Source organism: Natator depressus, chromosome 13 (assembly GCF_965152275.1).
Source record: "Natator depressus isolate rNatDep1 chromosome 13, rNatDep2.hap1, whole genome shotgun sequence".
In the NCBI taxonomy this organism is placed as follows: Eukaryota; Metazoa; Chordata; order Testudines; family Cheloniidae; genus Natator; species Natator depressus.
Genome location: NC_134246.1, coordinates 31,028,761 through 31,054,955, shown reverse-complemented (window position 1 = coordinate 31,054,955; position 26,195 = coordinate 31,028,761). Strand labels below are relative to the sequence as shown.

General features: G+C 43.9%; 1 protein-coding gene across 7 annotated transcripts in view; it reads right to left on the bottom strand.

The window, feature by feature from the left end:
* Positions 1–4,338: 4,338 nt before the first annotated feature.
* RBM39 (RNA binding motif protein 39) overlaps positions 4,339–26,195 on the bottom strand; it is a 48,195-nt gene continuing 26,338 nt past the window's right edge. For 4 of the 7 annotated variants that reach the window (XM_074970397.1, XM_074970396.1, XM_074970398.1 and 1 more), the window contains 8 exons: positions 24,154–24,219; positions 22,804–23,008; positions 22,568–22,645; positions 19,583–19,615; positions 17,550–17,625; positions 17,318–17,423; positions 5,443–5,521; positions 4,339–5,363 (listed from right to left, as the gene is read on the bottom strand). In XM_074970397.1, the coding sequence (XP_074826498.1) occupies positions 5,263–5,363; positions 5,443–5,521; positions 17,318–17,423; positions 17,550–17,625; positions 19,583–19,615; positions 22,568–22,645; positions 22,804–23,008; positions 24,154–24,219 (744 nt within the window). In that variant the 3' untranslated portion in view covers positions 4,339–5,262. The remainder of the gene's footprint in view (positions 5,364–5,442; positions 5,522–17,317; positions 17,424–17,549; positions 17,626–19,582; positions 19,616–22,567; positions 22,646–22,803; positions 23,009–24,153; positions 24,220–26,195) is intronic. The other 3 variants (XM_074970393.1, XM_074970392.1, XM_074970394.1) reach the window with 2 other exon arrangements.

Sequence of the window (26,195 nt, the reverse complement as noted above, 5' to 3'; positions counted from 1 at the left end):
CCCAAGATCCATAAACCTGGAAATCCTGGGCGCCCCATCATCTTAGGCATTGGCACCCTGACAACAGGATTGTCTGGCTATGTAGACTCCCTCCTCAGGCCCTACGCTACCAGCACTCCCAGCTACCTTCGAGACACCACTGACTTCCTGAGGAAACTACAATCCATCGGTGATCTTCCTGATAACACCATCCTGGCCACTATGGATGTAGAAGCCCTCTACACCAACATTCCACACAAAGATGGACTACAAGCCATCAAGAACACTATCCCCGATAATGTCACGGCTAACCTGGTGGCTGAACTTTGTGACTTTGTCCTTACCCATAACTATTTCACATTTGGGGACAATGTATACCTTCAAATCAGCGGCACTGCCATGGGTACCCGCATGGCCCCACAGTATGCCAACATTTTTATGGCTGATTTAGAACAACTCCTCCTCAGCTCTCGTCCCCTAACGCCCCTACTCTACTTGCGCTATATTGATGACATCATCATCTGGACCCATGGAAAAGAAGCCCTTGAGGAATTCCACCATGATTTCAACAATTTCCATCCCACCATCAACCTCAGCCTGGTCCAGTCCACACAAGAGATCCACTTCCTGGACCCTACGGTGCTAATAAACGATGGTCACATAAACACCACCCTATACCGGAAACCTACTGACCACTATTCCTACCTACATGCCTCCAGCTTTCACCCTGACCACACCACACGATCCATCGTCTACAGCCAAGCTCTGCAATACAACCACATTTGCTCCAACCCCTCAGACAGAGACAAACACCTACAAGAGCTCTATCAAGCATTCTTTCAACTACAATACCCACCTGCAGAAGTGAAGAAACAGATTGACAGAGCCAGAAGAGTTCCCAGAAGTCACCTACTACAGGACAGGCCTAACAAAGAAAATAACAGAACGCCACTAGCCGTCACCTTCAGCCCCCCAACTAAAACCCCTCCAACGCATTATCAAGGATCTACAACCTATCCTGAAGGATGACCCAACACTCTCACAGATCTTGGGAGACAGGCCAGTCCTTGCTTACAGACAGCCCCCCAACCTGAAGCGAATACTCACCAGCAACCACATACCACACAACAGAACCACTAACCCAGGAACCTATCCTTGCAACAAAGCCCGTTGCCAACTGTGCCCACATATCTATTCAGGGGACACCATCACAGGGCCTAATAACATCAGCCACGCTATCAGAGGCTCGTTCACCTGCACATCTACCAATGTGATATATGCCATCATGTGCCAGCAATGCCCCTCTGCCATGTACATTGGTCAAACTGGACAGTCTCTACGTAAAAGAATAAATGGACACAAATCAGATGTCAAGAATTATAACATTCATAAACCAGTTGGAGAACACTTCAATCTCTCTGGTCACGCGATTACAGACATGAAAGTTGCGATATTACAACAGAAAAACTTCAAATCCAGACTCCAGCGAGAGACTGCTGAATTGGAATTCATTTGCAAATTGGATACAATTAACTTAGGCTTGAATAGAGACTGGGAGTGGCTAAGTCATTGTGCAAGGTAACCTATTCCCCCTTGTTTTTTCCTACCCCCCCCCCCCCAGACGTTCTTGTTAAACCCTGGATTTGTGCTGGAAATGGCCCACCTTGATTATCATACACATTCTAAGGAGAGTGATCACTTTACATAAGCTATTACCAGCAGGAGAGTGGGGTGGGGAGAGAGAAAACCTTTTGTAGTGATAATCACCCATTTTTTCATGGTTTGTGTGTATAAAAATGTCTTCTGCATTTTCCACAGTATGCATCCGATGAAGTGAGCTGTAGCTCACGAAAGCTTATGCTCAAATAAATTGGTTAGTCTCTAAGGTGCCACAAGTACTCCTTTTCTTTTTGCGAATACAGACTAACACGGCTGCTACTCTGAAACCTTTTAATCACTTGACAGCCTTAATATAGAGGCATTATGATATTTTCTGTCTTATTATCTACCCCTTTCCTAATGGTTCCGAACATTGTTACCTTTTTTGACTGCCACTGCACACTGAGTGGATGTTTTCAGAGAATTACCCCATGACTCCAAGATCTCTTTGAGTGGTAACAGCTAATTTAGACCCCATTATTTCATATGTATAGCTGGGATTATATTTTCCAACGTACATTACTTTGCATTTATCACCATTGAATTTCATCTGCCATTTTGTTGCCCAGTCACCCAGTTTTGTGAGATCCCTTTGTAGCTCTTCGCTGTCAGCGTTGGCTTTAACTATCTTGAGTAATTTTTTATTGTCTGCAAACTTTGCCCCCTCATTGTTTACCCCTTTTTCCAGATGATTTAACAGCCTGGTTCCAGCCTCCCGCCTGTTTCCTCCATTGCCACTAGCCCGCAGTTTCTCCAGCAGGATCTGGAGACGACCTCCACGGGACAGGGCTCCACTGCGGATCAGACCCTAGAGTTAAGTCTGTGAGCACATATCAAAACCTGACTGGCACAGCTAGAAAAGCTGCCACCACAACCAGCAGGGGCACAACATTCAGGGCTGGGGTAAACATTCATCACTAAGGTCCCCAAACGTCTTTAGTTCACCACCCGGTTTCACTGGATCCCATTGTTTATGGTTCTTCCTGTGCCTGTGGGACTTACAATGTGCTGTGTCCCCTTGTGCTGAGCTGGTGGAAGGAATGTCCACTTTCTTGGACCTGGAGGAAGCCATGCTTATTGGACTGCTTCCTCATCTCCCAACTGGGTCCTACCATGGGGGTGGGTCTGCCAGCCAGAGTCAGATGTAGCATCAGGAGACACATTCCCCACTGAATCAGGCTGATGTCTGGGGGAGGGGTTCCCTGGCCTGGGTCCGAATGCCATCTCCATGAAATACTTCCAGAGACAAAGTGCTCAGCCTTCTCAGGTACATCTGGGGAAGGACTGGTAAATACTGCACCTAGTTGACAGAGAAGAATCATGGGCAGGAGGCAGAGAGTTTGAAGCCTGGAGTTCTGGCCATAGTCTGGTACCTGAACAGTGGTAGAAGGAAACTCCCTGAAGTCTTCTCTAACTCGCCGTTAAAAAACTAGTTACTACTACAACAAGGGGGGAAAAACAACACTACTACACCTACAGTTAGAACCATTTATAACTAATCAGAAACGAGGACACTGAAGGTTCTGATCCAGACCATGTGCTGGTGAGAAGAGACTGGAGATGTGGTTCCCCCGCCATCGCCTTGATGGAAGCACAAGGCAAGTCAGGGTGCATGCGCAGATCAACTGACACTTTAAAATTCTCTGACCCCAGATACATGGTGCGCATGCATAAACCACAATGGTGTACAATAGGGACCATCACGCAAAGAAAAAACTCGTCTCCTTTTGCTCTTCCTCATCTTTCTCTCCCCATCAGTTTGGTTTCTCTTTGGTTTTATCCAAATGAGTTTGCATCAACTTAAAGCTGTGGTTTCTTTTAAAACTGATTTGGTTAAATCAGTCCTAAACTAGAATGAGTGTCCACACAGGTTACAGTGGTACAGCTTAAACAGATTCCTAACCAACCGAAGCAAGCCTACTGTAAACTAAAAATAGCATCCACACAGCCTTTTGCACCTGTTTTATGTCATTTCAGTTAAACTGACATGACCCCCTTGCATGGATGAGCCCTTAGCTGGAAATGAGGAGCACCTCTGCAACATGACAAGCCAACTCTCCACATGCTCCAGCAGACCAGGGCCAAAATTTAGTTTTACTGCCTGTAACAGGTACCTAAGTTACAAAAAAGTACAGTAACACTGCTGCTTTTGGAGAGTTGAAATGCTACTCCGTCACCTTATGCAGTACTGCAGCATATTAATAAAATTATTAAAGTAGGGGTCAAAAACAAGAAAAACTACCATGTTGTTAGACACCCGTGGTGCCTTCAACTCAGCACATAAAAGGGTGTGTTTGGTTACCAAGGTCAACTGTATCCATATCCCTACACTTATATCATGCTCTTCACTGTACTTGATAAACAATCCTCAGCACCCCGGACAACTAGTTACTCCTGGAGAAGAGAAATGTTAGCAACTTGCCTAAATCCACACACTGTGTCAGTGGCAGAGATGGGATAGGAGTGCAAGAGATCTTGACTCCCAGACCTTGCCCACATCTACGAAACCTTGAAGCCTCCTTAACTACACGGTGGTTGCGTAATTAACACACACTAGCTGTTGACATGCCAACTTACACCCAGAGAGAAAATACTTTTAGAGTAATGCTAATTTCCTAGCATTTGAAGGAGAACGCCACCATTCTCACTCCAATTTTTCCATTTATGCTGCCTGTAGTTCTAAATCAGATTCAGCTGAAACAAAGCTTCTGGAGGCCTTTTTAAGAGAATTTTATTTTTGAGTGGTTCTTACAAAGATTGTTGCAATATGAAAGTCATTTGTTTGATAGAAATATCAAGCTGTCTTGTCAAACACACTGAAGTAACCCAAAAATATATTTCAGAGCTCACAGAGCTTAAAAAGAGCAAAGATTATATGCAACCAGACAAAACATATTTCTGCATTTTCTACTTATTCTTAGGCTTTGCTGAGTATCATTAAACTGTGCACACTACCTGTATTCAATTCAACTTTTCTCTGGAAATGCAGGGAGTGTTTTGTTTGGAACCCTAGACACACCTCACACAGTATTTACAAAGGAACTTTTACAGATACATCAATCAAAAGTTGCCATCAAGAAATAAAACGCTTGAATCCTCCCATTCTTATCAACTGTTCAGCATAAAACAAGCTGTGTAGCTGACCAAAACCAGCTCCTTCGGTAGCCTTTTGAATTCTCCATTTATACAAAACACTAAATATGTCCCTTCATAAATTCTACCGGATATTGACCTTTAACAGAGCACTTATATTTAGTGAAATGTAAAATGTAATTACTGCATTAAAAGAAAGGCTTGTGAAACATTAAAAATGTCATTATGTCCCATCTGCCTTTTACAGAAAATTCGTTTCTATGAGCTACTTCTCAGTTCCTACAGAACACCTTAGTAAATGTACAAGAATTACAAGGCAGAACAAGAAGTCAACAGCTTTGTACACAGTGGGAATGCTAGTTAGGGAGAATGAGCACACTGCATTCCTGCTTACTCAGTTTATATTTTTTAAAGGTAACGGGAAGTGTACACAAAATGACATTAAACCCTTTCCTTTAGTTTTATCTAAATAAAAGATAACTCAATTTTCCTCCAAAAAATAGTTATATACAAAAATGATGAAATCCATCTTCATCGTCGAACAGGAACCAGTAGCTGGGTCGCAGTCATGGAATCAGGGAAAAGATTGTGGTATGTTGGAAGAGGTACATATGCTGCTGTAATCATTTTACCTAATGAAAAGATAAAAAGATGTTTTTAATGTCTTGCGTCTATAATGAGAACTCAGGTCTTTAAGCAGCCTTTACTCACCTGCAAACCACCTTCCATGCAATGCATTGACAGCTGCAATGGCAGCAGCGATTGAAGGGCATTTGACGTACACATTGCCCTAAAATAAAAAACAGTGTTAGTCTCTGAGGTGCGTGACAACTTCCCCCCCTAATTACATTGGTTTTTCACCGTGTATGTTTGAAGGAACCTCCCCCACACACCTATTGGAGAACCAGCAACATCAGTGTCAGCAGGGATATTCTTAATTCTTGGGAAAAAAAGGTTACCCACCTTTTTTGTAACTGCTTTTCTTAGAGATTAATTGCTCATGTCCATTACATTCTAGGTGTGTGCGCGCCCATGTGCACAGCTGTCAGACACTCTTACCTTAGCAGTATCCATAGGGTCGGCTGTGGCGCCCTCTGGTGTGCCACATTCATGCATTGGTATATCAGGCGCCAGCAGTCATCCCTTCTTGCCAGCAACTCTGACAGAAGGGCAGGAGGGTGGGGAATGGAATGAACATGAGCAACACATCTCAAAGAACGACAGTTACAAAAAAGGTGAGTAACCGTTTTTTCTTCAAGTGCTTGCTCACGTCGATTCCATTCTAGGTGACTTAAGCAGTATCTATGGAAGTGGGCTTGGAGTTCACGGTCTTGCAGCACCATTCTACCAAAGCCAGCATCATCTCAAGCTTGTTGGGTAAGCGTGTAGTGAGATGTGAATGTGTGAATGGATGACCAGGTAGCGGTCCTGCAGATATCTTGAATGGTCACTTGGACCAGGAAGGCCGCTGACAAGGCCTGCGCTCTAGTTGAGTGAGCAGTGACAATCGCCAGCAGAGGCACCTTTACCTGATCATAGCAGAAACGGATGTACGCGGTGATCCAAGATGAAATTCTCTGGGTGGACACCGGACAACCTTTCATCCTATCTGCCACCATGACAAACTGAGTCAACTTGCAAAATGGAAACCAACAAAAGGAAGTATTTCTTCACACAATGCAGTCAGTCAACCTGTGGAACACTCTGCCAGAGGATGTTGTGAAGGCCAAAACTATAACAGGGTTAAAAAAAACTAGATAAATTCATAGAGGATAGGTCCATCAATGGCTATTAGCCAGGATGGGCAAGGATGGTGTCCCTAGCCTCTGTTCTCCAGAAGCTGGGAATGAGCGACAGAGAACGGATCACTTGATGATTACCTGTTCATTCCCTCTGGGGCACCTGGCATTGTCCACTGTCAGAAGACAGGATTCTGGACTAGATGGACCTTTGGTCTGACCTAGTATGGCCATTCTTAAGTTCTTACCATTTGGTCCTTTCGATGTAGAAGGCTAGCATACTCCTGACATCCAGGGAGTGCAACCTACGCTCTTCCTCAGACTTATGAGATCTGGCCAGTGGCATCAGGGACGACATTGACAGGTCCATAAGCGTGTTGAACCAGTACTGGTGACGCAGACAGGGAAATCAGAATGATCTTGGTCTTGTCCTGCTTGACCTTCATGAGGATCTTGTGGAGCAGCAGCACCTGTGGGAAAGCATACATCAGAGCCCCGGACCACAGGAGTAGAAAGGTGCCTGACAGGGAGTCCCTGTCCATCTCCAGGAACAAGCAGAACAGATGGCAAGCCACAAACAGGTCTGCACCTGGGGAGACCGCCACTTCTGGGAGATCTGGTTGACCACACTGGGATGGAGAGACCACTCGTGGCGAGATGAGAAGATCCTGTTGAGGTGATCCGCCAAAACATTCCTGGTTCTGGGCAGGTGCACTTCCCTACATGCTGCACATAAGTCCCAGAGCCAGGGGGCTTCCTGGCAAAGGGCTGATGACCCGGCTCTGCCTTGTTTGTTGATATAAAACATTGTGGCGGTGTTGTCAGCCAGGACTTGGACCACCTTGCCTTGCAACTGGAACCAAAAAGCCTGGTGAACTGCCCTGAGCTCCCTGACATTTATGTGGAGGGAACAGTGGACCCTCGACCAGTGGCCTTGTGTACTCAGCCCTCCTAGGTGGCCTCCCCATCCTAGTTCCAAGGCATCGGACACCAGAGTGAACGACGGGGCTGCGAAGGGAACTCCTTGCAAGACGGATGCTGGGTCCAGTCTCCATGCCAGAGATGCCCGAACGTGTTCCAGCACCTTGATTACCAAGTCCAGGTTTTGCCTTTTGGGGATGCAGACTGACGCCAACCACGCCTGCAGCAGGCGGAGATGTAGCTGGGCATGGCGGACCACGTAAGTATAGGCTGCCATATGACCTAACAACTTGAGGCAGGTGTGGGCGATGGTGAGCCTATTATCCCCTCACATGGGAGATTACATCCGACATGGCTCAGAAGCGGGACTCTGGAAGAAATGCCCTTGCCCACGTGGAGTCAAGAACCACCCCGATGAACTCTATCCATTGCACTGGTACAAGGGTTGACTTCTTCCGTTCACTAACAGGCCCAAGTTGCAGCATGTGGCTCACACCAGATCAAGGCTGCTCTGCATGTGATCCCATGATCTGCCCTTGATGAGCCAATCAAGATAAGGATAGACCTGGACCACCTGGCATCTCAGGTAAGCAGCTACTGGGACCATGCATTTTGTAAAGACCCACGGGGCCAAGGATAGGCCAGAAGGGAGCACTGGAAATGGTGCTGGCCCACCATGAAGCGAAGGAACTACCTGTGTCCTGGGAAGACAGAGATATGGAAATAAGTGTCCCTCAAGTCAAGAACGGCATACCAGTCTCCCAAATCTAGGGAAGGAATGGTGGAGGCCAGGGATACCATGTGAAATTTCAACTTCTTGAGGTATTAAACGGTCGCAGATCCAGAATGGGACATAGGCTCCCCCCACCCCCTTTGCCTTTATTTCCTGATCCAGAAGGCAGTGGGAGTAAAACCCTTCCCCCCACTCAGTTCCTAGGTTCCTCCCCCCCAGTGGCAATAGGTTGTTTTCCTCCTGAACAAGGAGTTCTTGTGAGAAGTGTCCCTGAAGAGGGACGGGGAAGGGTGGGGCTGAAAATTGGAGGGCATTGACTGATGACACGATGTCTAACACCCAATGGTCCGAGATGACCCTCGACCCGAACAGAAGGGACAGAGACAGTTGAGGTAAAGATGGCAGATCCGGGGAGCTGACTGGTGCATTGCTCTTGAGCGCTCCCTCAAAATGACCACTTCTGGCCTCCGTGGTGTCTTGCTGGGCCAGGCTGCACCTGAGAGGGACGATGAAGGGTGGCAGCAACTAAAACCAGTGTCCCTTCTCCTTGCAAGTCCCTGCCAAGGCTGCCACTGCCCTGGTGACGGGAGTAGCTGGAATGGCTGCAGTGCAGACTGAAGAGTATGCATCCCCAGTGAGCGGAGGGTGGCCCCAGTGTCCTTTAGACCGCGCAGTCTTGTGTCCATTTAGTCAAAAAACAGGCCAACTCCAACAAATGGGAGGTCCTGAATAAAGGCCTGCATCTCCTGGGACAGTTCACCATAGCCTCTAACTCTTGGGCCGCCTCCTGGACATAAAGTCCTTAAACTTGAGGAGGGAGTCCCACAAATTAAAATTATAAGGCCTCAAAAGGGCCTGGTGGTTTGCCACCCAGAACTAGAGATTAGCCGTGGAATAAATTGTGTGTCCAAAAAGGTCCAGTCTTTTGGCCTCCTTATGTTTGGGGGTGGAACTGGCCAGCCCCTGGTTGTCCTTTTCGTTGCCTGCAGACACAACTAATGACTGTGGGTGGATGTTTAAATATTCAAATCCCTTTGCAGGGACAAAATACTTCATTTCTGCCCTCTTGGAAGGGGGCGGGAATGAGAACGGGGTATGCCAGATGGTCTTAGGAATATTCAGGACCCCTTCGTGCACCAGGAGTGCGACACAAGCAGTAGTGGACGTGGAGAGCACAATGAATAATGTGTCTAATTGCTCTGCCATTTCCTCCGCCTTAAGGCCCAAGTTGGTGGCCACCCGGCGGAGCACTGCTTGATGCTCTCTGAAGTCATCTGGTGGGCTAGCCCAGAAAGGCCCTGCCACTGCCTCATCCAGAAAGGAGGATGACTGGACTACCTGGGGAGGGCCCAGGATGTCTTCCCCTGCCGGGAAAGGCGGTCTAGGGGTGGGCATCTGTTCCTCCATCGCAGTGCCCACTGGTGCGTCCTGCACCAAGCCCAGTGCTGTCGGCGCGGACGGTGGTTCGTCCAATGCGGCGACCGAGGACTGGTAGGACTTGGGCATCGGCATAATGGGTATGCCCCAGGGGTTCCAATAGGGTCACTGTGTTGGTCACTGGCCCTGCTACCAGGTCTGCATCACCACAGCGGATGCACCTTCCAGAGCCTAGTCGCAATGCTGTGTAGGCGAGGGGCTGAATTCCCTCTCCATGCCAGAGAAGTCCTCTTCCTCCAGAGACCATGGCAGGGCTGTCAAGGCTGGGATCTGGCAGCTAACCGTCGCCGCGCGTGACCAGTGCCTGGAATGGTCCGACCGCTGCCGAGAGTAGGGGGAGCAGCGCTGAGTTGGGGAGCATCCCCGAGGTCTTGGTGACGGTGACCATCAATGCTAAGACGACTGGTGTGTCTCTCTAAGTGAGTCCCAGTGTGAGGGTGGAGACTGGCAACGTGGTGCCAGAGACCTGTAGCAGTGAACTGATGACTTGGGCAGACGTGGAGACCAATGGCGTGGCGACACAGGGCTCTGCCTTGGCTCCAGAGAACAGTGGCGCTCACTTGCCTTCTGGGAGGCCCTCACAGCAAGCCTGCCCTCATCGGTAGCCTTAGCCAGGTCCATCATCGCATGAGGCACCAGCGAGAGCACTTTTTGCTCTCTGGGCACCGGGAGCTGAGAGGGCACTGACTGTGCCATCAGTCTGGGTCCCCTACCACTTCCTGGAGTCAGTGTGGGTCCCTTACGGGAGTAGAACAAACCAGGGCAGAGCCCCTTTGTGGCTCCAGTGTGGGCGGGCAACCCAAGCAGAGTCCTTTGGCTAATGCCCCTTGATCTGGCTTGCTCAGTGACAGGTCCCTCTTCTTGGGCACCAGCGAAGGGAAGAGTGCCGAGAAGAGCCCAGTGCCAGAGGTGCGCTATGCACCGAAGCCAAAGCACTTGGTGCTGCGTCCAGCTGGCTGTGCAAAGATCGGCCTCCATGAGGAGGGCCCTCAAGTGAATGTTGCGTTCTTTCTGTGTCCTGGAACAAAAGTTCTTACAGATGCGACACTTCTCTTTTATGTGAGATTCCCCTAGGCACTTCAAACAGCTGCTGTGCAGGTCAGAGCAAGGCTTAAAACAGGAGACCTGGGCATGCCCCACCTGGGGCAAAGTCCCTGCTGGGCTCCTGACTAACTACAACACTTAACTACTTACTAACTAAACTAAATTATTTACAGCTATAGTGCAGAGATCAAGTAGGAGAAAAAACGCTGAGCGCTTGCAAAGCAAGGGAAAGAGGTGCTCCATGAGCAGTAAGAAGGAACTAAGAGGGCGTAGGGCGGGCAGTGCCTGATATACAAATGCATGAGTGCAGCACTCCAGAGGGCGCCACAACCGACCCTTCAGATACCGCTAAGGCAAAAGTCTCCGACAACTGCACGTGGCCGCGCACACACCTAAAATGGAATCGACATGAGTAAACACTCAAAGAAGAATGTTAACTGCTAACAGAACTAGCACAAAATAAAAGCTAAAATAATTGATGCAGTTCATCGTAGACATGCACTACCAGATTGTAACACCTTTTCAGGATGAAGACACAGTAACTCCCAAAGAAAGACCTTGCAAAATTGATTCCAGACAGTACTCAAAGCAACAGTAAGTAGAAGATAATACGCTAGCTGTAGCCTTTGCATAAAGCTTTTTACTTAAAGTTTTAAAAAAGTTTCCTAACCCTTTTCAGTTACTTCTTGAGTACACCGTTTAAGAGCCAGACAACCTCTGCTTCAGGATAATCACTAAGTTCTTCAAATTACTGCCATCATTTCATGGATAATGTTCTAAGTTAACCTGTGGGGATGTTGTGCTGGTTTCAAAAAAGAGTAAGTTCATGGAGGATAGGTCCATCAAAGGCTATTAGCTAAGGTGGTCAGGGACAAAACCCCACGCTCTGGGTGTTCCTAAACCTCTGACTGCCAGAAGCTGGGCATGGACAGCAGGGGATGGATCACTCAACAATTGCTCTGTTCTATTCACTCCCTCTGAAAAATGTGGCACCAGCCACTGTCAGAAGACAGAATACTGGGCTAGATGGACCACTGGTCTGCCCCAGTATGGCCACTGTGTTCTTATATAAGAAGTACATGGTTGGATTTTCACCAACAGCTTCTAACCACATCAGAGCTTCATGGGAGCTCAGTGCCTCAGAAAGTGAGGCTGCTAATATAAGTACTTCCTCACAGATATAGGTGTCTAATTTAGGCTGGCAAAAAAATGGGAAAGAAAGACTAGGAGGAAGTGCAAGGGTCCTGGGAAGGCTTTGGAGGTGGGGTGAACAAGGTAGACTAGAGTCTTATTTGCATTAACAATGGAAGTGCATTCTAGGTGTGAAGTTCTAGTCTGAAGTTTTCTACTTATAAAATTACATACTAGTCCAGATAACATCCAAAAAAAAGTACAATACTTAAAAAAACAAAACAAACCAAAAAAAAACCACACACAAAATAAAAACAAAAAACCCCAACAACTTCAAAAAACCCAGCGCTGGAGTCTGGAAACAAACAGATAAGGGATCCCAGTCAGTTCTCTGCTGCCACATAATCTATTCTACATAGTGGAGATAGGCAATTTGTGGCCTGCAGCCAGCTCGCCAGAACATTTATTTGGCCTGTCCATAGGCAGGGTCGCAGCCCCAGAATTATTTTGTTTTACGAGCTGGTTACTGAGGACAGTGTTTTAGTGCTCATGCCTCATACTGCTCTACTTGGCTCCACTTTCCTTACACAGATTCCAACTCCGCCCCGCCCCACCCCACCTAGCTCCAGTTACTGCATTCCCATCAGCTGATTATTTGAGAGCGGAGAGCCAATCAGCTTCTGGCCAAACCTCCACCCCAGCAGTAGCAGGGCACACCTCCGCCAACGGGAGGAAGAAACCAGAACTGGGTGGCATGGGACGAAACCAAAGCCTGTGTCATTGGGGAACAGAGCAGGAGTTCATAAGCTCAGTCGCAATTACACTCACTGGCCCAACCACCTCTGTCATTCACATAGGGAAAGAGCACCACCCTACGTCACCCAGCTCTGGTTACTGCCTTGCCATTGGCTCCCGGCTCCCACAGCCAGATTGTGGACAATCCCCCTCCACGCCCAGCAGTGGGCAAGGCACGCCTCTGCCAGGGGGGAGTTAGTAACCAGAGGTGGGTGGCTTAATGGCAGAGTGCCTTCACTGCGGGCATGATGGACGGATGGGTGGGCCAAATTTGAGTGGCACTGCGACACAACACGTAGACTCCACCTCACATGGTGGAGCCCAGGACCACTACAGAGTGCAGGCAAAGTCTCGGAGCAGCAGAGGGGGAAAAAAAAAAAAAAAGTTAACAGGTTTTTATTTCCCATTATTTTCATTTATTAAACCCCAGCTGTTTTGCACACTGGAAGAAAGCTTAGTGAAATATTTTTGTTTAAATTTTTTGGATTTAAGAGTGCTATAAGGGGCTGTTATATTTAAGAACTTTTCAGTTTTACACTCAATACACGGTTTATTGTAAATTAACATGCTGTATGGTACCAAATGCAATATTTGTTATGCAATATTGGCTTCTTAAAAAGTTGTATGGCCTGCCAAAGGGTCTGAGTGGATTTAAAGCTGCCCATCCATGCTACATATGTTTATACCACACCTCACCATAGTATCTGAGTGACTAATCAAGGCCGTGTTTATTCCTTGACTGCATAACACATATAAAAAACCAGAAGAGATCATCATAATAATCTTACCACCTGCATAACACAAGCCAGAGAATCTCATCTAGTAATTCAAGTCTAACCACTTTTGGTTTCATCAGCATATTTTATAGGGAAATTTCAAATGACAGAGAATCCACCATCTTCCTGGGTCGTTTATTCCAATGGTTAATGATCTGCCTGTAGCTGCTTCTTGCTTTCCATCTTTCCCCACAAGAGGGAGTTAATTTGATTACAATGCACTGGAGACAAACCACAGGAATCAGAGACAGAGTCTGGTAAACTAGGCTGCCTGCAGAACAATTCAGCAGTCCAAGGCCAGAAACTAGGAAAGAATATTCTGAGTGGGGCTAGAAAATGACAGGAGTCAAAACCCAGGAAGAAGAGCTAGACCATCTTGAGAACCTACTAAAAACTCATCCTCAGAAATAAGAAATGGATTTTACATCAGAGTATTTTCATTTATGTGCCATAGCTGAATGAGAATGGTGATGAAGGGTATTTCACGGTGACAGAATAAATTGGCCCTGTAATGGAATTTGGTCCTGTTGTGCCTCAGAGTACAAAAAAAGGAACATGAGGGACACAGAAATGCCATGTAATAATCCAAGAATAGTGACCTGTAATAATTTTATGAACACTACGTGACCTGGTCGGTGAGGTGAAGTTATTGTATGGCAGTAGCGTAGCCTGTCTCTGTATTTGCACTACCTTTCCTAGTACACATAGGAAGGCATTTTAGTCTTGCCAAGGAAGTTGCCAGGCCACATGAAACTTCACGAAGATTCTGACTTGATTGTCAGGTTTGGATTGTAACTAAATCTCCATTTTAGTCCCAGGTATTTTTAGTAAAGGTCACGGACAGGTCACGGACAGTAAACAAAAATTCACGGCCCGTGACCTGTCCATGACTTGTATTATATACCCCTTACTGAAACTTTTGGGGGGGGGGGGGGGGGATGATGACCAGGGTGCTCCGGGGAGCGCTGTGGCTGAGAGCAGCATGTGGCCCAGCACCCCCACTGCTGGGGGTGGGGGAGGAGACGGACAACAACAGGCAGGGCTTGCAGGCTCCCTACCTGGCTCCCGGAAGCAGCCAGTATGTCCCTGCGGCCAACGGCAGCTGTGGGGGTGGTGCCTGCATGCAGAAGGAACATGCAGAGCCACCTGGCCACGCCTCCACCTAGTAGGTGAGGGAGGGACATATTGCTGCTTCCAGGGAGCCCCACTGAGTTAAGCACCGCCAAGAGTCCTCACCCCCTCCTGCACCCCAACCTGCTGCCTCAGCACTGAGCCCCCTTCCGCACCCAGACTCCTGCTGCTGCTGGTGGGGGAGTGGCACAGTGGCCCAAGACTGCCCCAGCAGTGGTTGGTGCAGCTGGCCCGGGGGCCACCCAAGCTGCTCAGGCAGCCCCCGGGCCAGCCGCAACGGCCGCTGCAGAAGTCATGAGTTCCGTGACAGACTCGCAGCCTTAATTATAACAGATAGGATCATAAATCATAGAATATCAGGGTTGGAAGGGACCTCAGGAGGTCATCTAGTCCAACACCCTGCTCAAAGCAGGACCAATCCCCAATTTTTGCCTCAGATCCCTAAATGGCCTCCTCAAGAATTGAACTCACAACCCTGGGTTTAGCAGGCCAATGCTCAAACCACTGAGCTATCCCTCCCAAGCACTTCAGAATGACTCACTCCAACCACGCGGAAAGTCAGTACAAAGAATGCCAAATGTTAACCTGTGGTACCCAGTGGAACTACATGCTTTAGTTCTGTTACTGACAGAGAGGAAGGGCTATGGGCATATGTAGATTATCCATGGCAAGACAGAGGACTCATTTACAACACTGCCATCAAAGACCGGTAGTTTGGGAATGGGACTGGACTTAATACCCGCTATGGAGCAGGAGGGGATTGGAGTGAGTCTTGACCCTGCCGTTGCACATCGGCTGGCACAAAGATAGAACAGACTCATTCAATCCCCTTGTGTGCCAGCACCAAGACAAATCAGCACATAGGTGGTTATCCCATGTGCTGGGGAACGTGAGCTATGTATCAACTTGGGCTTCAGCACCTGGGATAACCACCCATGTGCTGATTTCCCGCAGTGCTGGCCATAATGCTTTTTTCTTGGCATTGGGAAGTTTGCAGTCTTGAAACCTGAGGATGTAATGTTGCTATCTCTGGTCTTGGAGACAGAGGTCCTGGGGAACAATGGTGCTATTTTCTTTCTTCCCCTCTCAGTCTAGAGGACGAGGGCCTCAGAATCAAATCCGGGACTGTATTTGGCTCAAGCTATCAAGGCCTTCTCAGCACTGTATTCCATCTTCCTTACATCTGAAAGTTTGAAAGTGAGGCTACGAAACTGGGCCAGACTCCTAAATTAGTGATTAAACTAAATGGTAAAAGTCTTTCAAATTAAGAGATGTCAAAAAGCAAAGGAATTTTATTTTTTTATTCCCACTTCCTGTTTCAGCAACTGGAAGTAAGATGCAGGTGTCATATCCCTTTATACAGTCTCACATAGCATGCTGAGTAGCTTGAGGCAATGGGGGAGGAGGGTCCTCCTAAGGCTGGCCTTTCTCAGCGTGTTCTAGCTTCTGATCTGTGCAGTAATATCCCCAAGAACAGTAATCTGTGATGAATACTCAGTTCACATTTCCCTAAAAGTTTTTGTTTTAAGCTGTCTGCAAACTCAGGCAGACCCCATTGCATCAGTTCACATTCTGTTCACTTTGGAATAGCCTCTTCACAATGGTAAGGTTTATTTTGAAGGTGATATCATGGAATTGCGTTCCAGAATTCAAACTAAGGGTGAGGTCCTATCCCAAATCCCAAGACATTCTGAAGTTCATGGTAGCAACACACAAATGAAATAGATCCTTTGAACAGAAAATAGTACGGTTTGGTCGGAAGTATAAATCTGATGAGGTGACAGTAATTAATGACAAATTATAAGGCAGGAGAGTTGGATCCTGCATTTTTTTTTTTTTTTTTTTTTTTTTTGGAGGCTGCAGAATTTTGTTTCCCTGTACCTCCCAAGAGTTTTTCCTCGACTCTGCTGAAACAATCATTGATAACAAAGTTGTTGTGTTTGGGGATAAAGTGCACACTACTGCCTTTTAAACCCTCTCCTCCAAAGTTATTCAGTAACATCTGAGTAAACTTCCCCTCACCCTACCGGACAGCAGCCTCACTGGCATATGATAAGGGTACAAAAACTGTGGAGTGTCCTGCACTAATATCAGCTACATTAACCCAGGCTGTTTCACTGACATAATTCAGTTGAGCTTTAAATTACATTGTTAGATATCAACCAGAGTTGTCCAGTCACTATCTTCAATAACCTTTCTCCTCCTCCTAAAAGGAGCAGAGACTGGCTGAATAGTCAGCCAACATGCGCATATCAAGGGAAGGGTCTTTCAAGCAACAAATGAACCCCTGAGCACTTATGTAGAAAGAACATAATGCCCCAGGGAGAAGACATTAATCCACTGTTTCCATATACAAGGCACATCATCCCCAATGGTCTTCACCAGCCAGGGATACACTGGGCCATCCCACAGTCCACAAAGGAGACAGCAGTTTCTGTATTGCTAAAGAATTTTACCCTATAGTGTTAGTGTATTTTTCAGATAGATTACTGACTGAAGTATGCTATTCAATGAACTCACACAATAAATATCACAAGTCTGAAACAAACTAAGGCTACCTGGTAGAGGGGTTCTCATTACAGCCCAAATATGCATTTCTGGAATATTTTAATTTGACTCTTTTGTAGACCCACAAGAACATGCTAAACTCTGAGTGAGAAGTCTTGTAGCTACAGAAAATTACCTATCCACTTACAAAAGTAGATAATTAAAATAATTGCTGGAGTGACTCTTGCTTAGCTGCATTCAGCAACTCAGAAGATTTTTTTTAATTAAGACATTTCTATTCACCTCAACACAATTCTAACGCTTGCGAAAGAGGTCTGACAGTGACAACTTGAAAAGAGCTTCTAAAATTTAATACCTCTCAAAAGACATACCTGAGCTGAATTTTTGTCTACATAAATGTGGATAACTCCTCCATGTTTGTTACATTCCTCAATCACATCATCCTTAATTTCTGTATCCCAGCCAGCTTCTTCTTCACTGCCAAAGGAAAAATTCAAAAGTGAAAACAAAACCACGCCTCCAAAAAAAACTAATTTTCACACTAATTCCACTAATGTCAGAAACAAATGTGTAACAAATGGAAATAGACAGCAGGTAACTTACGTTTGAGGGTTAAACATATTGGAAAGCTGGAAGCATTGTGTTGCAAGTGGTTGTACAGAAGCAGCTGCAGCCAAGACTATTTAAAGAGAAAGTGACATGTTTTTCTGTCATTGAAGGAAAAAGTCTTTTACATAAAGTTTAATTTATAAGTAAGGCTTTTTCTGTCTGTGCTTCAAAATCATAGAACCACAGGACTGGAAGGGACCTCAAAAAGTCATGAAGTCCAGTCCGGTCCCCTGTGCTGTGGCAGGACTAACTAAACATAGAACATCCCTGACAGATGGTTGTCCAACCTGTTTTCATCATATTCAGTTACAACATTAATATTTTTAATCAGATGCAGAAATCAAAGGCAGAGAGAAGTGAAGTTACATTCCTAAGATTAGACAAGAAATCTATGACAAAACTGGAAATAGAATTCACTGTGTTCAGAACCACAGTTCTTGATAAACTCCCCCCACAAAACCAAAAACAACTTACTCTTAACCTCATGGTAAGAAATTTGTTAAAATAATTCTTGGGAGCCACTCTGATTAATGTACCTAGACAGACTTGGAACCCAGGCATCCCTACTCCCAGACTCATGCTTTAACTAAAAGACCAACACTTCTGAATATAATTGTAATTACTATACCAACTTACAAGAAATCAAAACAAAGTGTCTGTAAGAGACGAAGCTAACTTGAAACCAATCAATTTCAAAACCTGAGTTAAAAGTAGATGCTTGTACTATACTTTCAAGCCTTCCGAAATAATTTGTTTCACAATCATTTTCCTATATTTAATGCATCTCCCCCTCTGAAGTATTATAGGAAACAGCAAGTAAAAAGCTTAGACAGCAATAAGATTTTTTATTTTTTTAAACCTGACTGTCTCTAAAAACAAACTGGAATTCACTGACATTTGATGTATGTTAGAACATAGAAAATATAGCGTGCCACTGGAATGCATGCGAAAGACAGAATCTCAGAACTGTCCCATTTAAAAACCAGTGCAGTTTAGAACTATTAAATCTATGCCTAAATTCAGTTATTCATGATTATATTAACCAATTTCAACAAGAACATAAGTAACCAAATATCTTTGAAAAGCTTTGCCTGTCCCAAGCATTCCAGCAGGGAACTGCACATCCTGCAGCTCAATTTTAAGTAGAAGAGACAGTCTAATGTATAAACCAAATGACAGCTCCATATGGAGACAACAGCACCATTCACACTTATGGTGATAATGGAACCATGGACAGGCAATAACGAACTCTGAAAATTCATTAATATATTTAACTAGTTATACTACAGCAAATACACAAAAATTTGCAGTTTTCCTAAACAGCAGGGTTAAATACCAGTTTAGAAAGCTTTTCTGAGTAGCGAAAAGGGAGGATATGAACATTTTACCTGTAAGTTACCGAATGTTACAGTACTGCGCTAGGAATGGTTATGTCAGTTTGATTAAAACCCAGCAATCAGTAGCCTTTCAGTGTGGCTGACTTACAACAGCCAATTGAATAATTGCCCCATTATAAGTAAGTTAATCGAAATTTACATTTTATTCAACATGAAAAAGGAGTCAAGAGTTCAGGTTATCATTTTGAGAGCTCAACTCCCTTTCTAGGTCTGTGGAAGTTTTCAGATGAATAGTGGGGTTTTGTGACTTGCCCAAAGTCAAATAATAAATTCATGATTTGTCTGGGAATAGAACCCAGGAATCCTAACTCCCAGTTCCCTTATTTAACCACCCCCTCTGAGATATATAGCTAGAAAACTATTTAATTATTAATTTTTAACAAGAGTTGTCTTAATAGTGCAAGATTTAGGAGGTGTCAGGAATACTAGGGTTAGGTGTTATATATATCTATATCTAGAAAGCGATATATAAAACCAATAACTTAAAATGTGTGTTTCCTACAGATACCAATAAAACAGCATTTCTTGGGTGCTGGAAGAACTTTGCACCAGAAGCACTTTACATCTGTGTAGAAAGAACCCACTTTTGCAAACCCATTTGCCAACAGTAAATGTTAAATCCAACCGTACCTTCATTCTGCTGGGTAAGTCTGGTTTGCAAATCTAAAGAAAAGAATGTATAGAAAATTAAACAAAAACACTAAACACTAGATCTTAACTGCCCACCTAAATCTAGGTTGGGCAAGATCTTCATGCAGATACACAACACCTCCAGTCTACTTCTTTCTATTTCTTCAGATAGGAGAATAAAGATAGTTTTGTTCCTTCTAATTTATCACATGGGAGGTGCTCAGATACTAGTGACTGGGAGGACCTATAACTATCTAGACAAATATTCTCCAAAGAGGTAGCATTCAATTAATGGAGAGCAAAACAAACATGAAACTTCTTTGGTCCACACACTTTACCATAATCTGTTCTATTTATCCTCTTGATAAAGAACAATTTGGACACCAAAGTAGTAGAGAGAGCAGTTTTAACAAGCATTATACACCAACTATTTCTGTACTAGTAGTTTTATCTTCATTAGCTGGAATCTTCAATGTAATTTAAAAATAGAGGTTATCAATTTTCATTTAAAAAATACAAATAGAAGTTTCAGCTAGCAACCTTTTCTTATAACAGAAGTCAATGCTGAACTATTACTTCAGTGCTTTCCAAGTTCAAAATAGTTTGAAAATATCTAAATAAGCCTCAAGGTATAGTTATCCATTTTACAAATGGGGGAAATGAGGCAGAGATAACATGACTTTAAGCATCACTAAGGAACGCAATGTCATTGCCCGGATTAAATTTGACGTTCAACCTACGCCTCTTTAAATCAGCAGGAATGGTAAACTGTGGGCTGCAAGTGATGTAAATATAACTTCCAGCTTTCTTCCTCCTGCCCAGATCTTCCATTAATTCACACAAACACACAAAGGGAATTGTAATACTTTAAATGGGTGAGAATGGACATTTCAGAGGAGGGTGCATGAAATCTCAGATCTTGTTTTATTTTGTTGACTAGTCAGACACTTCACTATCTCCTCATAGAACAGTTTTTATACACCTAATTATTTATGTCCCGTATCTGAAACTGGTCTATTGCAATAGGTGACCAGAACTCAACACAGTGGTCTAGGAAAGGGATTTATATGACTAGCATTTTCTGGATTAATTTGCTCTTCCAACCTATAACCAGATATAGTGCACTCATTTCCTCTATAGTCTGCCCTCATCCATACAGATATTCACTATAGGCCCATGTACTGATTAATATATTGTTTGTACATAAAAATGAGACTAGAGTTAGGTTGTGAGTAGTTCTGAGGATGTGTGTGTACTGTAGTTGGCTTTATGTTGAAAGTGCAAAGAGGTTTTAAGAGGTGAGGCATCCAAGTGTGTAGTTATGACACTTGTATGAACGAAGACTGCTTTCCGTGGAGTTTTAGCGATTTCATTCATTGGAAATGCAATGGAACAACCTTAATTTCGTTTTAAGTAAAAAAAGAAACCAAGGAATCCCCAGGTTTCTAAATAAATATAGATCAGTGAAGATATTCACATGACAGCTATCAGGATTGATCTGTACTATTCTTCCCGTGTCCTAGTGTCCACTGTAAAGTCCCACTCCCTTTGTGATCCCTCGCACAGCTTCTCACTGCACCGGCATCCCTTCACAATGTCCCTTGCATCACAAACCAGTTACTTGCCCAAAGCCCCAATGAAGATTAGGTCCTCATTGGTGCTGGAAGCTGTACACAGCCCACCTAGGAGACCACCCAAAGGACACAAACAGACAAAGGATTGACGGATAGAGTATTATGCAAGTAAGTCAACATGGCAACTGGCAGTTTTGTTATGTTTTTTGCTTTTTTAATATAACTATTTTAATGGTAGCAGATTGGATGGGGGGGAAAAACTGGAATGGAGATAAGAGTAAGGGAACAGAAAAAGTAAGGGGGAAATGGACAGTCACAGTTCCTCATCTGCTTAGCCATGATGAGCAGGCAGGGTTTTCTTGATATCACAGCCAAAGTGAGTCTTGAGGAGGAGAGAGTTGAAGGGTGATATGGTAGTAGCTCTTATCTGAGAGTCTTCCCCATTTGACAAACTCACTGGGTGGTAAAAGGCAGCATGTAGATGAAATGAAGGTAGATGTCACCAATGTAGTAAGTTACTAGATCATTAGGTAGGGTAAAGCTAAGTTGTGAAGAGTCTTAAAGATAAAGAAAAGCATATGTATAATGTAGAGTTGAAAGGCGAAGACAATGGAGGGTCTTGAAGAGGACTGATGTGGCCAGAGCAATGAGTCAGAAAGATGACCTTAGCAACATTTTGTATGGATTTTTCAAGGGTAAGGTTGTAGTAGTCAATGCTAGACAAGAGGAGGTTGCAAATGTCAAGATATAAAATAGAAGCACATGATTGAGAGATTTACATGCATGGATGGAGAGGAAAGGTTGGATCTTTGAAGTGTAACACAAGAAACTAGATTTAGTCATGACTTGCATGTGCAAACCTAGAGGTCAGTCGAAGACATCCAGGTTACAGACTTGAGAAGGTGGCACAACAGTATGATTGTACACTGAGAGAGCGCTCAATTGCTCAGTTTGGGACTTGCTGACTTTAAACCCTGCAACTGACATCCATGAACAGGAAATGTCAAAGCATGACTATGGTAATTCCACATTAATAGGATACTACTGATCTGTGACTAACAGCACAAAAAACAAGTTGTTTCTCCACTCCTCTCACGAGAGAGGCAGTGAGGACTCAGATTGCTGAGAATTATTTAATCTGTACAATGCGCTAGTAAGCGTACTACAGTATATTTGCAGAAGAGCACAAATTGAACCACATTAAAATAAATGAAGAATACACTGTGATACATTATCCTTATTTATGTTTGTAGATTTGCAGAGTTCAATAATTCACCATGACTGGGAGCTCTGCTGTGAACTACTATAGTTCTAATGTTAAATCACAAGATATAAAATATTTTCACCTCCCTTGAAGATATAAGCATGCTAAAAATAACGTGCCAAAATAAATGGATCCTCAAATTCTTACCTGCCACAGCACCAAATGCTAAAGATCCACTCATCTGCAGAGCCTGTTGTGCAGCTGGGGGAATCTGCAAACCAGTACCTGCGATAGAAAGTACTAGTCTGAGTTCTTCACTTGGTAAGTAGTCTAGGAATAGAAAGCTTAAGAAATCTTAGCGTTCTCAACATTAAAGGAACTGAAATACTTCCTACTAAGTTAACCCCAATATTTTCACATATAACCTATATTACCACACTTACCCTCTGCAAGTCTTGCCATCAACTGTAGACGACCAGTTGTTCCCAAGTCAATTCCAGTCCTTTCCAGTTCATCACTGTCCAAAAATGAACTAGCACTGGAAGCATCAGTGCGTTCTGTTACATGACCTACTTTCATTGGCCTGCCAGCTAGCTCAAATCCATTTAGTTGTTCCAAGGCTTTTTTGGCACACTCTGAATCTGAGAACTATAGAATTATACATGGTCAGTGTCTAGCAAAGTTCACAAGGTACTTTCTATCAAACGTATTATCTATAAGAATATATCTGAGACACCTTTAACTTTAAAGAAGCAACTTAGGGATTTTTTGTTGGCATATCTATTCAATTTTTTAATGATCATCTTCTGTTCTAGGCATCTATTCCACAAATTAAAAATTCCAACATAAATCAAGGCCATGCCTTCAGCTTTCCTGCAGTGAGCTGTCAGGAATGAAGTCACTTTTCTTGGGTCATGCCCTTGTCTTGTGATCTCAATTACTGTAGCATGCTTTACATGTAGTTATGGGCCAATCAAAGCTTCAGGCAGTGCAGCATGCGGCTGCATGTCTACTTAGTCAGGTGTTAGCCACAGAATGCACATATAACAGTTACGTAGTTGTGGTGATTCCCCCCATCTGTTTCCATGTACAATAATCCAAACTTGGCTAACAGCTGAGAGCTCTTCCTTCCACCACATATTGCTGTGTCAATTTAAACACTAGATCTTAGTTCCCAGTTTTGAACATCTGGGCCTGGCTAGATGGTGCTCTCTTTCAAAACCCCTAGCCTCTGCCATTTGATTCCTCTAACAAAACCCAAGTCTGATGACCTTCAGGACTTCGCGCAAAGGCCTATTTCCACTCAAGCTTTTCCTTGAAGGGGTGGTGACATAGCTTACTGAGGTAATTGGTAAATACTGGTCATGTGTGAGTTTACTTTGTTTTTAAATACCGTACTTAATCTCCAATTTGTTAATTAACCATCTGTGATGCCACCAATCCAGGATTGGAAGGCAGACTAAAGAGACATTCCCCAAGGGTTGGGATTGTGTAAAGTGAATAAAATATTTCTAACATACAGAGTGATCTGTGTTGCTGTAAGAGTGCTTTAAGGAGCTGGCACACAAAGAGCTAGCTCATCCTTGGAGAAAAGCAATCGGGTTATACAAAGCTCTTTTTTGTTTAAATCACATAGAAACCATCTGAAGAAGTTTTCTAATCTCAGTTTAAACCTCTGACTCTGGGCAGTTTGTTTCTGCCTGAGCTCTGAAATGCCCATGTTCAATCAGTTGGATTTTGGGTCACCAACCTAACCCACAACTCTGCTAACTTATTACAAGTCAAAATCTTACCGTAATAAATCCATATCCTTTGGAGCGTCCAGTTTCACTATCCATCATCAGCTGAATGCTTTCAATCTAAAAAATGAAAAAAAATTAGACTATCACACATTACATCCCATAAAGACAAATGAGTAGTTCAATTTAGCCTCCTCCCACACAAGTTTTTTGAATACATCGCAAGTTATCGAACAAAAGCATAAAGCAGCTGGTATAAACACATGGTCCATAAAGGAGCTTAAAAGCTTTTGCTGGAAGTTTTTTTACTCAAAAAAGGTGGAGCTGGTAAAAGCATCTACATTAGCATAAAGGTAACTTGTAATTTACTAAAAGTGAGACATGCAGGGTCCTCTGTTGAGTGCACCCAAACAGCCTCAGGTATGTTCAATTTATTTTTATGGATTATTTTAGGCTCCTCAGCCAGCCAATGGCTTCCACTCAGATGTGACCTCTTAGCACATACTATGATAGCACAGCCATCATCAATTGCTGATTGTTACATCAACTCAGATACAAGCAATTGCAATTTTGTACAATGTATCAAATTATAAAATGATGAGAGTCTAGTAGGAGCTAAACTAAAAAAAAAAAGTATAAACATTGGAAGTCATATCCTTGCCTGCTGCTATTTTGGGCAGTGAACAGAATTTCACAAGTTACTGAATTTTTGAAAAAAAACCCAACTATTTGCAAATAATCTGTAACCATAAAATATCAGATTGTTATACATCCGTAAAGGGGGGGAGGAGGAGGAATAATAAAGGAGATGGTTTTAAAAACCCATATCTAAAATCTACATTCCATTTTCTTAAGTCTTTCTTGAAGTCTTCAACCCTATCCCCTCCTGGCCTATATTATTCCTCTTACCAAAGCTTGATCAGGATAAAACAAAATGGATTTGAACACAATTAACAATTTCTTACAGTTCTCTGAAGGATATTCTTTTAACAAGACTGGAACTTAATCATAGAATCACAGACTTTAAAGGTCAGAAGGGACCGTTATGATCGTCTAGTCTGACCTCCTGCACAATGCAGGCCACAGAATCTCACCCACCCACTTCTGTAACAAACCCCTAACCTATGTTTGAGCTGTTCAAGTCCTCAAATCGTGGTTTAAAAAAGACTTCAAGGTGCAGAGAATCCTCCAGCAAGTGACCCGTGCCCCATGCTGCAGAGGAAGGCAAAAAGCCCCAGGGCCTCTGCCAATCTGCCCTGGACGAAAATTCCTTCCCGACCCCAAATACGGCGATCAGCTAAATCCTGAGCATGTGGGCAAGACTCACCAGCCAGACACCCAGGAAAGAATTCTTTGTTGTAACTCAGATCCCAACCCATTTAACATCCCATCACAGGCCATTGGGCATATCTTCTGCTAATAGTTGAAGATCAATTGATTGCCAAAATTAGGCTATCCCATCATATCATCCCCTCCATAAACTTATCAAGCTTAGTCTTGAAGCCAGATATGTCTTTTGCCCCCACTGCTTCCCTTGGAAGGCTGTTCTAGAACTTCACTCCTCTGATGTTCAGAAACCTTAATTTAAGGGAATATATGTACTCAGATTTTATTTAATAGGCATTTGACTAGTTAAGGAAGAAGTTAAGGAGTAAAGTGTCCCACCAAGTAGTCAATACAAGCAGTACACAAAAATGATTTTTGAGAAGCTAGATAAGCAGAGATGGAAGTGGGTTGCAAATTACATTCATTTAGTCTTTTTAAAAAATACAGCACTCAGACTGTAGACTATTGCAGACATCTCTAAGAATCGTTATACACATGCCCATCTGTAACTTTAATTTGTGTGTGCAAAGGGACACATTTTAACAGTTTCATCATATAATCCATGCAATACACTAGTTAGCTTAGTGTTATCCAAAGATTTAGCCCATATTTGGACATTACAAGGAGTTTAACTATAAGGCTATGGTTATGAATTAGTATGCAATGAAAACAAATATGACTTTTTTGCCCAGAGTACCCATAATTTCAAATTCTACATTTTACTTCTTAATTTCAATAATTTGTTTTAATTTCCTTTACTCAGCATTAGC